Raw genomic sequence first — 16,112 nt, 5'->3', positions numbered from 1 at the left:
GCATTCAAGGAATAGAAAGAAGGGGACAGAAGCGTGAGATGATTGAGACAATCGGAGTTTATGGGAAAAAGTCATCAAGGCCAAGCAGGTATAACAACGTAAGAGACGATTGGACAAACAGAAAGCCGCCGGCAAATTTCAAGAAACAGGTACTAGCCCAAGTGGACTGAGAACCAACATCAAAAGTCAAACGGAGGGTGCCGATCATGGCCGGGCGCCATCTCGCTTTGCTATTTCGTATCACATGTGAAAAGAGTCGGTGAAGCCGTCAAAGCAACCAGGCTTGTGTGTGGCATGAGCGTGAAAGGGAAAATGAAATGCTGGGGTGGTAAGGGTGTATGAGAATATACCAGTTGAGGAGTCAGTAGAGAGATAAAGCGAGCCAATCAGTTACAGGATCTTGCAGCTCCGCTTCTTGACCTTCTTACCGCCGCCACCGGCGCCCCCGGCTCGGGGTTTGCTGCCAGCGCTGGACGTCTGACGGTCATTGCAATCTTGTTCTTCGGCGGAAACCACAATATCGACTGCGAGTCCGAATACGCCGTCAACACCGCGCATCTCCTTGCTACTGCATTCCACGTACGAGGCGTTCATACGACGCGCCACTGCTTCGCCTTGTTCGGGCGTTACCGGCGTCAGTCCTTGGGTTTTAAGCAGCTCGATGCATGTTCTCTTATTGCGCAGATCCGACTTCAAGCCCACTAGAATGAGCGGGGTAGTCGGACAGAAATGCAAGACTTCAGGATACCACTATGTATCTTGGTCAGAGGCTTCCACTAATTGCAGACGGCGGGCCAGAATCAAGCATACCTTATCCATCACATTCTCTAGCGAGGCGGGGCAGTCGATAGCAAAGCAAACAAACAGGAGATCTGTCTCTGGATACGACAATGGACGTAGACGATCATATTCTTCCTGGCCAGCAGTGTCCCACAGAGCGAGCTCGACTGTCTTTCCGGAAGTCCGATGAGTTGTTTGCGTGATGTAGTTCTCGAACACCGTAGGAACATATTTCTGAGCCGGGGGGGTCAGTTGGGATCCGAAGAATCAAGCCGCCGCAGCGACCGTCAGGCACTTACCTCCGGGAAATAACCTTGCGAATAACTAATCAAGAGGCAGGTTTTTCCGCAGCCGCCATCGCCCACCACCACAAATTTTTTGGAATATGCCGGAGGCTGCGTGATATTCGTGGCTTCTGACATCCTTCCGCTGGAAACACTGGTGTTTGTGCTGACGGTGCCGTTGCTGACTCTGACGCTCTGGCTGCGCGTCCGGCTTTGTCGCGGATTCATGGACTGAGGAGGAGTTGCGAGTGAATGACGACGCGAGGGTGCATAAGCTTGGTCATCATACATGGTACCTGACATGATGTCGGAATAGGAGAATTGATGGAATGTAGGTATCCAGTCGTTCCGGAAGGGGGGGGGGGGGAAACCAAAGTGTCGGTCAAGAAATGCTTCCAGATAATTATCACTATTCAAGATCCACCTGGTTGCCCGAATGCAAAAGCCAAGAGGTTTGAAATATGGTAGGTAGTTATGGAATTTCCTTTCTTGTGTCAATGAGGCTCCAAAGTCGACACGTCGCTGCGAGGTTGCTGCACGAAGGAGGAGATCGATTATAGTGGTGGAGGCGAAGGTGGAGGTGGGAGGAGGAGGGGTGGTTGGGAAGAAGAACGTGAAAGACAATACGCGAAACCAGCACGAAGAGGTTCCAAAAGGGAGGAAGGGATGTCAGGCTTCGAGATCGAACCCTCTAATACGGGGGCCGATGGCCGAAGAGCCATTGATGGGGCGGGCTGCTTCTGATGCTGGTGCTGGTGCCAGTGCTGCGACGAGGCCCCATTGCGGCTGACATGAAACCGCCAGACCGATGTTTACCGGCCGATGAGCTGCCATGGCAACGCCGCGGGACAAATGACGCACTGTCTCCGCTGTCAAGTAGTTCCCTACTTTTGAGGCAGTCCAGGACAGTTTCAGCTCATCTCTTGTCTTCTGTGAGCTTTTTCCTCTTGACATAGTGCTCCATCTTTAATGTTTATTTTTAGCAGATTCGTCACATCTCACCAATTCCTTGAATTGGTGGACTTTCACTGGGCTAGAACAAAGGCTCCATCCCATCCAAGCTGTGCCTCTCCCATGTGGTCCGGCACAGTACTCCGTACTCCTCTGGTTCTTGCCAACTCCTCCTTTGTCCTTCAAATCACTTTTCGATCTTTAGATCGGGGTATAGTTTTTAGTGCCAGGGCTAATTCCGATCTGTTGGTTGATTAGATGGGATGGCGTCTGTCAACTGCGGTTCCTTGCGTAATTGCCTCAACCCGTAGCCGTTGTGACAGTCTCCGACCAAGACTAGGAGTGGAATCACTTCTGACGTAACTTGGTCCCGGCTACTGTCTCATACTTGGAGCCTTGAATTCTGCCCAGTGCTTCCCAGGTAGGCCACGCTTTCTGTGAGGGGGGACGGAGACTCCCAAAGAAGTCTCGTCACACATGATGATATAAATATCATGGATGTCCATCCTTCTCGGGCTGTGCGCACGACCCGACTTTTATTAGTGTTCAAACATGATTAGTAGATGTCTGTTTATCCATCAAGTAGGGTATTTATGGAGACTTCCAAGGTTGATTATGCAAGTACGAGTAAAACGGTCTGACACGTGACCCTGCAGCATGTCCCTGGCCCTTTGGGGCTCTTCATGGAGGTTCGAATTGGCGGCGGGCGCATTGACCGCCAAATCCCGCCAACACGATTCTGATAAGTGACTGTCCGCGTCCGCGGGACAAGTAGTCTAATCTAGTAGTAATACCTCCAGGCTGGCTCTGATTTCTCTCCTTAATTGACATTGACATTGTGTCTAACCACCCCCCCCTCCCTTCCTCGCCCCGACTACTCAGGCATTATCTCTATATTTTGTCTTATTTGAATCTCTCGGAAGCCTTAATGATCACCCAAGGCGGTCGGAGAACCTAAGGGAGTCTGTCCGCCAGGAAACGGAAAAAAAAATCACATGGAGGGAATCGCAATCATCTCATCACTTTGATAGCTCTACACGCTTGCCTGCTTGGGCAGCAGTCATCGCAAATGGCTCACAGCAAAAATGGCCAGCCCGACGCTGGCCTGAGAAGTCTCAATCATTGTATGTTTGTACAGTACTTGTCCTATCAGAAGTCAGTCTCTTTGTCCAACACTAACAGTGGCTTGACCTGTGCTTTTGATTAGATCGAAACCAGCTTCCTCTTTGGCGTTACTGGCCACGACAGAAATTGCTTCCCTTGATTCGATTCGAAACACCATATCTCGCCTGGTGCCAGGAGAAAATCCGAACTCCGACTCTGGATTCATACTTTGCGTTCACGGCCAACCTAGGAACACACACCTTCTTCATGGTTTTCCTCCCAATTCTATTCTGGTGCGGTTATGCAAGCTTGGGACGTGGGTACGTGCTCTCAATTGGATGTTACGACCGACTATTTCGGCGTCGGGGGACTCTGCGCCTGGTAGCTGCGAATCGCTAACATACTTGGCTCTCGTCTAGGATGGTGCATCTATTGGCCTCCGGTGTCTTCTTTAGTGGCTTCATCAAGGACCTCCTGTGTCTACCTCGGCCTTTATCTCCACCCCTCCAGCGCATAACAATGTCCGGCTCTGCGGCTCTGGAGTATGGATTTCCTTCCACTCACTCTACGAATGCCGTTTCGGTCGCAGTCTATGTTCTCTCCCTCCTCAATTCTCCGGATTGTGCTCTTAGCTCTAGTATGAACTTGGCACTTCAGGCTTTGACATATGTCTATGTCAGCTCCATTGTTCTGGGCCGCCTGTATTGCGGGATGCATGGATTCTGCGACGTGGTCACGGGCTGCCTGTTAGGTGGCTTCCTTGCCTATTTGCAGTACACATATGGGCCGATTGTCGACGAATATATCCTTGCTGCTACAGGGAAAGGCGTCACAGTAGTCATTCTGCTGATCTTGGCCCTGGTCCGTGTGCACCCAGAGCCTGCGGATGACTGCCCATGCTTTGATGATAGCGTGGCTTTTGCGGGAGTGACACTTGGTGCTCAAATCGCTTATTGGCACTTGGCGCGCTCGAAGATGGGGTGGTATGAGTCGGCAGCAGGCCCTGCGCCCAAATTTGAATTGGTGGAGATGACAAAAACTGCTCTTCGGCTGGTCCTGGGAATCCTATTACTCTTCGTTTGGCGGGCAGTGACAAAACCCTTCATGCTTCGGATTCTTCCACCTGTTTTCCGGGGTCTTGAAAAGCTAGGTCTGATCCTTCCTCGGAGGTTCTTCACCAATGCTTCGTAAGTTGATTTTTTTTTGCTCAGGAGGGCCGAACTTCAATGGAAACGGAGTACCTCTAAACAGACACCTAACCGGTTGACTTGATAGGCAATACTCCCGTGTTCCAGCGCATCTGAAGGACCATGAAGTCCTCCCAAATTTATCCGAGATCCCATCGTTCCTCACCACGATACGCCATCCGAGACGACGAGCAATCTCCGTTGGTCCTCAATCAGAGGCCGATGCCTATGAAGCATTGGCATATCGTGAGAAGCGCAGGCGGGAGAGTCTCTCCAATGGCCATAAGGCTACCCCTGCCACTGCCACCGAGGTTGGCTACGCTGGTTCCTCCGCCAGAGAGGCTCAGCCACCGAAGCTGTCAAGACGGCCATCCAAGCTCAATGACTATGAGCACATGATGGGCACGGGAGCTCTAGGTCCTGCGACGTCTCTTGACAATGCTTGCCAAGCGGACTTATCCACTGTCCCCTTTCCCGATTTCGATGCTGGATTCGAGGCCGATGAAGAGGAACTCTTCGCGCAGATCAAACGCCCGCGCGTACGCTATGATGTAGAAGTAGTCACAAAGCTGGTGGTGTATTCTGGTAGGTCCTGCCAAGATCCCTTTGAATCATCGCTCCCGCGACTTCGCTTTGGCTAAGTGTGCTGACAATTTCTGGATCGAAAGGAATTGCTTGGATAGTTATGGAGGGGGCCCCCCTCTTGTTCTCGCAAATTGGCCTTGCGGCCTATTAGCACGATGATCATGGGTGTAGTCCCGGTTTGACTGTGTCTCCTGGTTCAGTCCAGCACATCGGACTCTACACGTCCGCGATGTAACATAGCTGACATTTCTGTTACTGTATATACGATTTTACTTTCTCTCTTTTTTCTTTACCTGAGGCATTTTCAAGCACCTTCCCAAGCAAGCAAGGCCTATCCAAGCACCTCTCCTATTAAGCAAAGCCTTGCTAACAGCTTCTGTTGCTTTTCCGCAGACTCTCATGTATAATCAAACGAATTAACGTGATTAGAGCTGTATTTAGACCCAGACTTTTCAGTTTAACATATAGTTATAAGAGGCTTTGGAATCAAGTCGAGTCGTATTGTTCATCAGTATTTCAATATACAAAACCGGCCTTCTTTTCTGGTCCACTTCGTGGTGGCGGACCGCTTCTACGTGACCGATTCTACTAAGAAGTACCTAGGTAGCGCTTCGCAAATTGGGAGGATTTTGGGCCACTGACTTTTCCGGTTCGATCCTTAACTTATCGTGAAGATAAAGGGCCATCATCGCGTTCGCGGAGTGTCAATCTTACAATAATAGCCAGTTTACCTTGTACTCGTTGGTAGCTTCGAGAGATCTTGATTGAGAGGCTGCTAAGTGTGGCCGTTCCGATCACCAAGACTCGAGTATACGTATATGTATAATTTCACGTGATCCTTTCCCCGGAGGGAGGGTCAAGCTTCCGGCGCTAAGCCTCTCTAAGGTTGAGCATACAATGGCGGGCGGGCGGGCGTCGTCGGGGTACGTACGTATTATTAGTTAGCTAGCTAGCTCGGTCTTCCCAATAACTTCATATCGCGGCTGTACTGATTCATTCACTCCTCACTCTTTCCACCTGCCCCAGTTGCGCCCACCACATTCACTGGACCCCACGCCTTCCAATGTAACACCCATTTGCACCGCGACCTCAGTGAATATTTTGGCAACAGTGTTCCTGCCATGGCGATGATCGTGTTGTGATTGCGCCTTCCCTTTTTTTTTGTTTCTGTTTCTCTTCTTCTCCCTCCCTCCCACCCACCCACCCACCTCTCTCTCTACCTCTCTTCGTTTCTCTCCACTTCCTCTTCACACAACACAACACATCACATAACCGTACTCACATCACTGCTTCTATCACCGAACTCACATTGCTTCGTTTATCACCAAATTCACATCACTGCTTTCATCACCGAACTCACATCTCACTGCTTTCATCACCGAACTCACAACACTCACAATCATATCACTCTGCTGACATTACAATGTCTGGCCCTCTCGATCCATTCGCTGAATTGTGGCAGCACGAGGTAAGCTTATCCGCCCCAAGGATAGAATAATAACTTCAGGACTAACCGAAGCCTAGCGCGAGCAGATGTCTCGACTGAACCCCCCCTCTAGGCGTCTTCCTCCCGGTTTGTCCGATTTCAACATCTCCGCTCAGCCAAACTTCATGCGTGATAACACCTCACTCCTCGCCAATGGGCCTGGACCCAAGCTGGGCAATATCCATCGTCCCAGCCGGAGCGACCCTGACTGGTTCCCAACAACAAGCCGGTACGACAATCCTGACTCACCTCTATTTCGTCCCACTGCACCAGATTCGGCTGGACCTTCAAGCAATGCATTTGCTCCACGTCCATTTGGTGTTGATGAAACCAGCACTTCGCAAAATGTACTCGCTCCACGTCCATTTGGACTTAATGAACCCAGCACTTCGCAAAATGCGTTCGCTCCACAACGCTTTGGTCTAAATGAACTTAGCACTTCTTTTGCTCCACGTCCATCTGGACTTAATCCACCCAGTACTTCGCAAACTGCGTTTGCTCCACGAAGCTTTGGTCTTAATGAACCTAGCACTTCTTTTGCTCCACGTCCATTTGCACTCGATGAGCCTAGCACTTCGCGAACTGTATTCGCTCCACGTCCATCTGGACTCAATGAGCCTAGCACTTCGTTTGCTCCACGTCCATTTGCACTCGATGAACCCAGAAATTCGCGAAATGTGTTCGCTCCACGTCCATTTGGTCTCAATGCATCCAGCACTTCGCGAAATGGATTCGCTTCACGTCCCTTTGGTCTCACTGGTGAAGCTAGCACTTTGGACAATACCTTTTATCACAGTCGGCCGAGAGTCCAACTTCACCCTATGCCTGGCACAGAAGAAGAGAAGTTTAAGAAGCTTGAGGCCACATTTTTGGCCGGCGAAGGGCAGGATTCCTCGAGTACCGCGACTCGCAAGAGACCACTAGAGATATCTGACGAAGATGACGAATGTCCTTATAGACCGCAACAATCTCAAAACACTCCGTACGGTCTAACAATTGCCAAGTCATGCCCACCTCTTGAGCAGAAGGAGGCAACGGACCTGCATACTTTGGTTTCAGATACGGCACGTATCGAACATCCCTCGCATGAGTTTACTCTGCGTGTTCCTACTACTCCCCAAGTCCGTCCACCCGGCAGTTGGCCGGAAAGAACCTCAGCAGCAACACGGTTTGCCGACCTCACTAACAACTATGTACCGGAGCAAGCTCTTGACCCTGCTTCAAGCTGGGCTGGGTTGACAGCGCGCTTGACGCGTCTCGTTGGTAACAACATGACCAGGCGTGCTAACAACACCGCTAGAGCTGTGCGTGGTGTTGGTAACCACATCACCCAGCGTGCCACCAAAACCGCTAGGGTTGTGCGTGTTGTTGGTCATGATATAAGTCAGCGTGCTACCATCACCGCCCGACGAGCTGTGAATGTTGTTGGAACCTTCAAACGTCGCATTCAGCAAGTACTCCACAGAGATACAGATGAGCATGGTCCTGAAGATCACCGAAGAGGACCACCTGCCGATTCTGATATGCCGTTGCTTGACGCGGCTTCTGTTGTTGATGATGCTTTGAGTTCAGATGTGATGGATGCCACTCTCGAGCCGCTCCATCCTGTTGATATGCCGTCGCTTGACGCGGCTTCTGTTGTTGTTGATGATGCTTTGAGTTCTGATGTGATGGATGCCACCCCCGAGCCGCTCCATCCTGTTGAAATGCCGTCCCCGGCGGACGGTATTTTCGAACTTGTCGAGATTGATTTTAGTGGTTTCAACTTTTGGTCTAGCCGTTCCGATTCCTCAGATACACCCAGCTCTGGTTCGGCCACCAAGCCCAAGTCTTTGAAACGTGCCGCACCCGAATCTGAAGACACAGTCCACCCTTCCAAGAAGTCCGAGACCCGAGCTCCGATGGCCTTCTCTCCCCTTCGCACACGCGGCTCATTTGTGCGTAAAATGTTTCCACCTGCTCACGTGGGGAGTCTTGCAGTCGCAGAGGCAATAGAAGCCCATCGTGCAGGAGATCCCATGCCACTCAAGCGCATCAATTACAGAAGACGAGCATATTTTCTCCCATTCATTCGCGTTCCTTCCACCGAGGTGAAGGAAACTGCTAGCCAAAGACCCAAGACGGCACAATCTCAAGAGGTGAAAACGAAGAGTATTTTGAAGACCAGCAGTAATGCTGTGGCCTCATCTTCGAAGTCTTCTGTGGTCGATGCGACTACCGTCAGCTTTTCTGATGCCAATCATGAAAAGCATACGCCAAAGCCGAAGCCCTCCCGCAAGGTTCACTTTCCTAACTCGCCTGTGACAGGCGAGCGTATCATAACACCTCGCAATGCGCCTGCTGCCCCATGGACACCGTCACCGTCACCGTCACCGCCAAGGGCACGAATTGGACATCTCCAGCATCTTCTCGATGCGCACGCGAGAAATATCCTTTCCAGCGAAGAAACCGATGTTAAAGCTATTACCGATGAAGAGCAAAAGGAGAACATTGCTCCTATGGCTCCTGATACCACGTCCCGCGATTTGATGAGCCCTGAAGTTACGTCCCGCGATTTGATGAGTACTGAAGTTACGCCCCGCGATATGTTGAGCAATGAGTACATGAGAACCGAAGACACGAATATCGAACATGTGAATACCAATCAGACGACTGCTGATGAAGTGATCAGCCATGAAGGTAGATATGTTATTGCACAGGAAAGCAATATGCTCTCGCAGGATCCCTCTACACAAGAGGCAGAGCAACACCCCATGGGTCGAGCACTTTCTGCGGTAAGCATGTTCTATCCTACCCCTTCCCCTATCCCGGTTGGCAGGACTGAGTCTCTTCTTGCCAAAAGCTGGAGAGCGACCGTGGCGGAAAACGAGGAAAAAGAGGGAAAAAGAAGAAGGCAGAGCCAGCAACGCCCACCCGCAAGAATCCTCCTCGAGCGGCCCGCAGTGCGACCCCTAAGCGCTAAGTGGATTAAACGCCTTGAAGACACCATGACTGGGCCACCGTCGAGGAAGGTCGCCACTACACTTTCGGGAGAGACATTGACGACTCGAGATCTGGCAACCTGCTATACACCGTTGGAGTGGCTGAATGACGAAGTGATCAACGCGTACATGGCATTAATTATCGACTACTTGCGAAGAACCAACAACAACTCTGGGCGGCATGACAAGCCGCGATACCACGCATTCAATTCTTTTTTCTTTTCCAATTTGCGAGACAAGGGATACGAGTCTGTCCGCAGGTGGGCGACACGGGCCAAGATTGGAGGCAAGGCTCTCCTCAACGTCGACACGGTGTTTGTGCCTATCCATGACAAATCTCACTGGACACTCATCGTGGTCAAGCCGTGCGATCGCACCATCGAACACTTCGATTCCCTGGGGGGGCTGAACAGGCGCCATGTAAATCTCATCAAAACATGGCTGGGGGGGGAACTGGGGGAGGGATTTGTGGAGGCGGAGTGGAAGGTGCTGCCGTCCCTGTCTCCCCGGCAAGACAACGGGTCCGACTGTGGTGTCTTCCTCCTGTCGACGGCGAAAGCCGTCGCCATCAACCTGGAGCCCCAATCCTATGGGGCTCCAGACTCCCCACTACTGCGACAGAAAATAGTGGGGGAGTTGATGAATGGAGGCCTGGACGGGGACTTCAATCCCGTCCAGGGCCGGGGGGTCATGCTGTGAGTGGTCGCGGTCAGCACTTCGACTGGCCACTTGGGGCGGGGATGGCGGCACCGGGGGGGAGGAGAGGGGGGGGGCCAAACAAACGAAAAAAAACCAAAAAAAACCAAAAAAAACCAACAAAAAAAAAGAGAAAAAAAGAAAACCAGATGGAAAGTGTGGATAGGGATGAGCAAGCATGTATGATTAGCGTTCGTCATGTTATGAGGTCTTGGTTGCATTGGGTCGGAGTCATGTTTGTGAAGCGAGTTGTTAGCGTCTGTTGACTGTTTGTGTTTTGTACGGATACCCCGTCAGTTGAAGCCCGAGCTCCTGACATGCGTTTGTTTCTGAGTGTGGAGAGCATGAAAAGAGATGGGGATGCTTGATGTAAATAGCAGGCCTGTGTTCGCCGTGCGTCGCTCATAATACCTCGGGCGACCACCTCTACAATGACACTATCTCAAGTCTACTTTTTCTCTTCCAAATCAAGGTGCACAGTAAAGAATGTTCTTCATGTCTCGGTAAGAATAAGGCTATACAGCTATGAAAGAGTGCCCAGCGATGCTTTCATTGATCTACCCAACAAGGTCTCCGACAGTGGGTCGATGGACCAACTGACAACGGTCCTCTCGTCTCACGACCATCCTCTTGGTGATGGCGTAGTTCCTCCACTCGCGACTGACTCAGGCCCATGGCCGCGAGATTCAGATCTGGTCGATAATGATGATGATGACGATTTTCCTTTCTACTACGCCAGACGGGGACATCATCCCCATCCTTGCCACCCCAGTCACTTCCCTTCTGCTGTTCCAGGGACGACCATGACGCCAGTAACTCCGAGGAAGCAGACGCAGAAGCGTCGACAGCAGCAGCAGCAGCAGCAGCAGCAGAAGAAGAGAGATTATAGACCAGCTCCATCCACTCGATCCCGAGGTAGACCGACTCGCCGACGCGCAGGTCCCCCGTCCACTCCCCACCGTTACTCCACAGGTTGACGACGATGATGCTAGGCCGGTCTGGCACGCGATACCGCTTGACGGTCTGCAAGGCGTCGTCCGCATACCACCGCGACTCCGTCCGCAACCAGTCCAGCCGGTGCGTCGTCCACTCCGTCCAGGGCCGCGTCAGGTTCACGACCGCGCTCGCCCCGGGGATGATCCGGTCGTGCTCCGCGTCGTAGTCCGGTTGGTTGGCGTAGTGGATCGTGAAGGGACTGTCGGTCGTCAGGATCTCGATGTCCGATTCGCAGATCGCCGAGCGGTACGTGAAGATGCCCGCGCAGGTGCCGCTGGGAACGGCTCTTTGATCTGGGCGTACGGGGACGGGGAGGGGGAGGGGCAGCGGGCTGTTGGGTGGCGGGTAGGCGAAGTTGGGTTTGTGTTTGGGTTCGCGTTCGCGTTCGGGGTGGAATGGGTGGTGGTGCGCGGTGTCCCGCGACATCAGGCGCATGTGGAGCCGGAGCGAGCAGTGGTCGATCAGACCGAATTGCGATTCGATCTCCGCGGTCGATACGTGGTTGGTGAAGCGTGTCGTGCGGAGGACGAGGAAGCTTTTGCTTGTGCTTGCGCTTGCGCTTGTGCTTGGGGGTTTGGTTTGGGGAGGAGGATGAGGAGGAGGGTTGGCTGAGGGCAGGGCGTGCATGAGGAAGACGTTGGATTCGGAGTTGGTCATGGGGATTGGGGAGAGGAGCGGGTCCGCGGCGCGGTGCCAGGTCTGGACGTGCCAGTCTTTGCTGAAGGGGGTTTGCGTGAGGAGGCTGTGCGTTGTGTATTGGGTGTCGGTGTTGTTGGTCTTTGGGGTGGTTGGGGGGAAGGATGAGGGTGGGTGGAACTGTTGCGATGCGTTGCGAAAGTCCCATAGCTTGTAATGCGTGAAGTAGCCCGGGTCGGGGCCGGAGATGAGGTAGCAGTCGCATTGCTGGGGGTCGATCGGGGTGCTGGTTTTAGGTGTTGATGCTGTGGTCCAGCGTGCGTTGCTGAGTATTGTTATCAGGGAAAGACTGGCGTGGATGGAGGTCAAGGAGAGTCGCATGGTGGCGGTGGATGTGGAGGTGGAGGAATAGGAAGGATGCTGAAGGAGTGACTGCGTGGGGTAAGTATAGAGCTGCAGACTGCAGACTGCAGATTGTCTGGCGACGAGGTTGTTTGGTGGCCTTTGGGATTGATATCTATGCGGTTATGATGGACATGCTTGTATCTACTCGGACATGACTTCCGAAGGCAGGCGCGGAGTGTTGGTGCAGTGACTTGCCGCATGCTTGGAGAATTATGATGTAGTTATAAGCTTGTATACAGCCACTGTGCTGGGGCAAGATAGTTGCAACATTTAGAAAAAAACATATCGCGATATTGGTGGCATTTGTTGGTAGGTCGGCCATGGAGTATATAAAGTGGCCCAGTTTGTATGGAGATCGATGCCCCCTCGGAACTACAGCTGCACCCCCCACCGTTTGCATGCGTGTTTCCGTCTCTGCTATGGCCGGTGGGACTGTAAGAACCTAGACTTAGTTATTGGTTAGACTATAGATGCGTTATATAGCTCGTGTCTACTAAGGTTAGTGGTCTATGACTACCGACAGGCTTACTTCAAGCCAGAGCATTTACACTATACCACCGGGCTTAATAGGGCTCGTATCCACGCCTTTTTAACCTTAGGTTCTGAGTAGCCGTAGGCCTGATCAAGCACGAATCAATATAGCTGTTGAACCTGAGGCCTGATTATCTAAATTCGTGGATTTAGTTACGTAGCTACTGGTAGACCTGCTTATATAGCTGTTAAAGGTTCAATCTTATACAGCTGTTTGAGGTTGTTCAAATATCTTTCCAAGCACCAGTTTAATGTACTGTAGATATATTGGTGGTGCTGATTTTGAGCTACGGCCTGACACTATGGGGGGGGGTCTTGTACTATCATCCGACGAAGCACAAATCATGTGACTACTTTTTAGGGACACTAATCAGGTTGCTTAATGTTGTACGGAGTTTCAGCTAATCAATCAGTGTTCGTCATCCTGAGTTGCGAAGCGCTCTTCGCGAATAACCAGCGTCAGTATAGAACGGGAATGATACAGTATGAAGTCAGTATGGGAACGGCGTAGGGCCTGTGGTTGCACTAAGCAGCGGTAGATACGAGAGGCAGCACAGGGCTGAGCAGCCAATCTGCAAGCGGAGACCCCCTCCAAGGCGGCGTGGCAAACATCATCTCTCCTCTTAGTGATTGGCAGCAGGCAGCAGGAGGCAGTCAGCTGCAGATTGTAAGGCCTGCCAAGGGCCTGCCAAGCTCCCGACCTCCCGTTCCATTGGTATTGTCACCCTCCGTACCATACCGTTCACGGTGCATGGCCATCATGACGATTTCTATCTTCAATCCCAGCCAGAGACACACCAATTTGATCTGGTAGATGCGACAGCGTACCTAATTTAGCATGACTGCGAATGACTCAGGATATCGACTTAGCATCATCAGTTTCCATCCAGGGAATTGTGGTCAGTTGGTGCGTTGGTGACGAGGATGAAGGAACGAGGGGTCAGGCGCTAGACTGGGTTGGGAGAATCAGCCGGCGGGTGCCACGAAAAACGAAGCAGAGTAAGCCAACCAAGGGGGGTTGCGTTGCAAGATCAGTCCTACAGTCAGTCCTACTCCTTCTCTCGCCTCGCCTCAACCCATCCCGTCTCCCTTTCTTCTATCATCATCTCCCCCCAAACCCACCCACCACCATATTCTTCATCATACCCTGTGAATTTTATCTTCACAACATCCCAAAAAGGTAACAAAATGGACCTCTTGTGAATTTCGGATCGGAAGGAGACCCAGAGCACCTCGAAGCCCACACATCATCGCCCACCATTAACCAGTTGTCACGGTCGGCTCCCGACCACCCCTTGAATTCGCCATGACCACTACCCTGGAACGCAGTCTTTCTCGCACCTCGAGCATGTCGATACCGGTCTCGAGCCCGAGGTTATCTCTCGTACATGAATCCACACCCCCAATACTCTCCGATCCCACCCTGTCTCATATTCACGACCGCTTGACTTATCTCGACTCTCGCCTTTTGGAACTTCGATCCAGTGTCTTGACCAAGGATGGCTACGTCGACAGGCGTAACCGTGAAGACGAACATATTCGACGCGAATTCGAAGCCAACCGCTCCGTCTCGAATCGAATCGATCTGAACGTTGTCGCCCTGAAAACCGACGTCGACCAGTTGAAGTCGGGGATCTCGCAGCTCAAATCCAGCATCGGCCAAACCGGTAACGAGACCGTCTTCCTCCGCAGCGATGTCGACCGTTTGTCCAAGAACGTGGACCAGATCCAGTCAGATGTCGAACATCTGCAGACCGATGTCTGTGGATGCCGCGTCGAAGTCAGCAAGCTGCACGCTACGATCAGTCAACTGCGTACCGATTTGATCACTCTCCAACATGAGACGTCACGCCATCTGACGTCCGTCTTCAATCGGTTCTCTCTAATCGAGTCCCGCATGAAGCATTCGGAGCGGGTTCGATTCAACTCGCTGGCCCATACCACTCACGCCCCGATCACGCCTGTTCCCGTAGTGGAAGACGACGGATCATTACAATGGCCCGAATACTTTCCTCGTACTGTATGGCGGTTCTGGTGTCTTAAGAAAAGAAGTAGGAGTAAGTGCGATTGGCAGGTGAATTCCCCGCACTCATCTAACAATGTTCCTAGTCAACCGCTTGGTTCAACTGGCCGACTTCTACCAGCTTGGCGGGTATGAATATTGGGGCCGTATGCACCAGACAGAGCCTGTGTACGCCACCGCAACCGACAGCGACTCGAGTGACTCGAGTGACTATCCGTCCACTCTTACACGCGCGGAGGCTGTTCGTCTGTATCCTGAGGCTGCGCATCAGGCGCTGGCAGCAACGCTGGGGCTGGTTTATTACAAAATCCGCAACGAAGTTGGCGAAGGGATGACTCTCCACATTCGTCCTCCGAAGCGGCAGCAAGAAGAAGTTGCTTCGGCAGCTTCCAGTGCGAAGGAGAAGCCGGTGAAGATGCCTCGCCGACCGAACAACATGTCGCCCACCACTTTGAAGCGGCTCATTGATGGCCCATCCTTGGAGGCCAAGTCTTTAACGTCTGAGGAATCAGACAAACTGGGATGGAACGCTCACTCGGAAGTTTCCGATGATACCATGAGCAAGCTCAGAGGCATCGTGTCGGAGGAAGTCGGTACCTTGCTTCGAGCGCTGGAGCGCGGCCGGATTAAGCTCAGGTCTACGCGCCCTGAGCAACGGTCGAATGTCTCGCCCTCGGAGATCAGGTCCACCTTCCGCAACGGCAAGATTGCTGATGACGAACGAACCATTCCCGACACTGTTGCCACGGAGGTTGTCTCCGTCTCTTCAGGTGTTCCCGAGAAGGTGGAAGAGCCTGAGCTTCCCGACACTGCATCCGATGCTACCAGTCCATTGACTGGGATTGAGACTTGAGGGGCTCATCACAGCTACGAACAGTATCAGCAGGTTCAACTCTTCAGCCACACTTCTAGAGCCTATACCCATAGGCTCTACCTTGATGACCGTCCATTGGACACTGGTTTTCTCCCGAGATAACGCACTGCAGTTGTGATTATCTCGTATGGATTCCACACTCGTTCGTACCACGGAATACGCGCAGATTGCTTGCTCTGAGGCTTGACCCCTTTCTCAACGTCTTGGGTGTCGTGGCCTATGGGTAGAGGGGGTGTGGTATCGTTGATAAGCCATTCGATCTTCAAGGAGATCATTGGTCTTGAAGGGCCGATGCCCACAAAAGAATGTTGATTCGCCCATCAACATTCACGCTAGTTAGGAGTGGCAACGGCCCAGCTCCTTTGATTCACCTTGTCGAATCTGGGTACTACGTCTGCCAGTACAAGCGCCCTACTCGGTGGACCAAGCGGGCCGTGTAACCGGCCAAGTAGCAGTAGCCTTGTTGCTACGAGTGGCTGAGCGTCAGCCCGATCCTTGGCTAGATTTATGTTGTACCCCCTCCCTACCTTGACCAGGTTTCTGGAAGGTGTACAGCCTGCGCAAGCAGGCTTGGAGTGCCCAAGGGATTGCCT

General features: G+C 52.2%; 6 protein-coding genes across 6 annotated transcripts; 4 read left to right on the top strand and 2 right to left on the bottom strand.

Annotated features, from left to right (window-relative positions):
• Positions 1 to 232: 232 nt before the first annotated feature.
• Positions 233 to 1,550, bottom strand: BO72DRAFT_159481 (Rho GTPase Rho4). Its single transcript, XM_040939296.1, has 3 exons — positions 1,080 to 1,550; positions 811 to 1,014; positions 233 to 750 (listed from the first exon to the last, which is right to left on the bottom strand). The coding sequence occupies exons 1-3, from the start codon at positions 1,365 to 1,367 to the stop codon at positions 391 to 393; spliced, it is 852 nt and encodes a 283-aa protein (XP_040799778.1). The 5' UTR covers positions 1,368 to 1,550; the 3' UTR covers positions 233 to 390.
• A 1,325-nt stretch (positions 1,551 to 2,875) lies between these two features.
• Positions 2,876 to 5,332, top strand: BO72DRAFT_529079 (PAP2 domain protein). Its single transcript, XM_040950225.1, has 5 exons — positions 2,876 to 3,139; positions 3,223 to 3,439; positions 3,539 to 4,306; positions 4,395 to 4,891; positions 4,975 to 5,332. Exons 1-5 carry the CDS (start codon positions 3,085 to 3,087, stop codon positions 5,040 to 5,042), a joined length of 1,605 nt encoding a protein of 534 aa, XP_040799777.1. The 5' UTR covers positions 2,876 to 3,084; the 3' UTR covers positions 5,043 to 5,332.
• A 772-nt stretch (positions 5,333 to 6,104) lies between these two features.
• BO72DRAFT_529078 (uncharacterized protein) lies at positions 6,105 to 9,773 on the top strand. Its single transcript, XM_040950224.1, has 3 exons — positions 6,105 to 6,359; positions 6,416 to 9,151; positions 9,220 to 9,773. The coding sequence occupies exons 1-3, from the start codon at positions 6,315 to 6,317 to the stop codon at positions 9,337 to 9,339; spliced, it is 2,901 nt and encodes a 966-aa protein (XP_040799776.1). The 5' UTR covers positions 6,105 to 6,314; the 3' UTR covers positions 9,340 to 9,773.
• BO72DRAFT_349874 (SUMO protease ULP1) lies at positions 9,455 to 10,057 on the top strand (the record flags this gene model as incomplete). Its single annotated transcript, XM_040940687.1, has 1 exon — positions 9,455 to 10,057. A coding segment is annotated over one exon (603 nt), but the record flags the coding sequence as incomplete, so codon positions are not given.
• Positions 10,058 to 10,591: 534 nt separating this feature from the next.
• Positions 10,592 to 11,755, bottom strand: BO72DRAFT_449484 (glycoside hydrolase family 16 protein). The gene has a single exon (XM_040945037.1). It carries the CDS (start codon positions 11,705 to 11,707, stop codon positions 10,604 to 10,606), a length of 1,104 nt encoding a protein of 367 aa, XP_040799774.1. The 5' UTR covers positions 11,708 to 11,755; the 3' UTR covers positions 10,592 to 10,603.
• Positions 11,756 to 13,928: 2,173 nt separating this feature from the next.
• On the top strand, positions 13,929 to 15,498 carry BO72DRAFT_460168 (uncharacterized protein; the record flags this gene model as incomplete). Its single annotated transcript, XM_040946450.1, has 2 exons — positions 13,929 to 14,679; positions 14,732 to 15,498. The coding sequence occupies 2 exons, from the start codon at positions 13,929 to 13,931 to the stop codon at positions 15,496 to 15,498; spliced, it is 1,518 nt and encodes a 505-aa protein (XP_040799773.1).
• Between the last annotated feature and the right edge of the window lie 614 nt (positions 15,499 to 16,112).

This window comes from Aspergillus fijiensis, assembly GCF_003184825.1.
Source record: "Aspergillus fijiensis CBS 313.89 unplaced genomic scaffold BO72scaffold_34, whole genome shotgun sequence".
NCBI lineage: Eukaryota > Fungi > Ascomycota > Eurotiomycetes > Eurotiales > Aspergillaceae > Aspergillus > Aspergillus fijiensis.
This window is presented reverse-complemented; position numbering and strand designations above follow the sequence as displayed.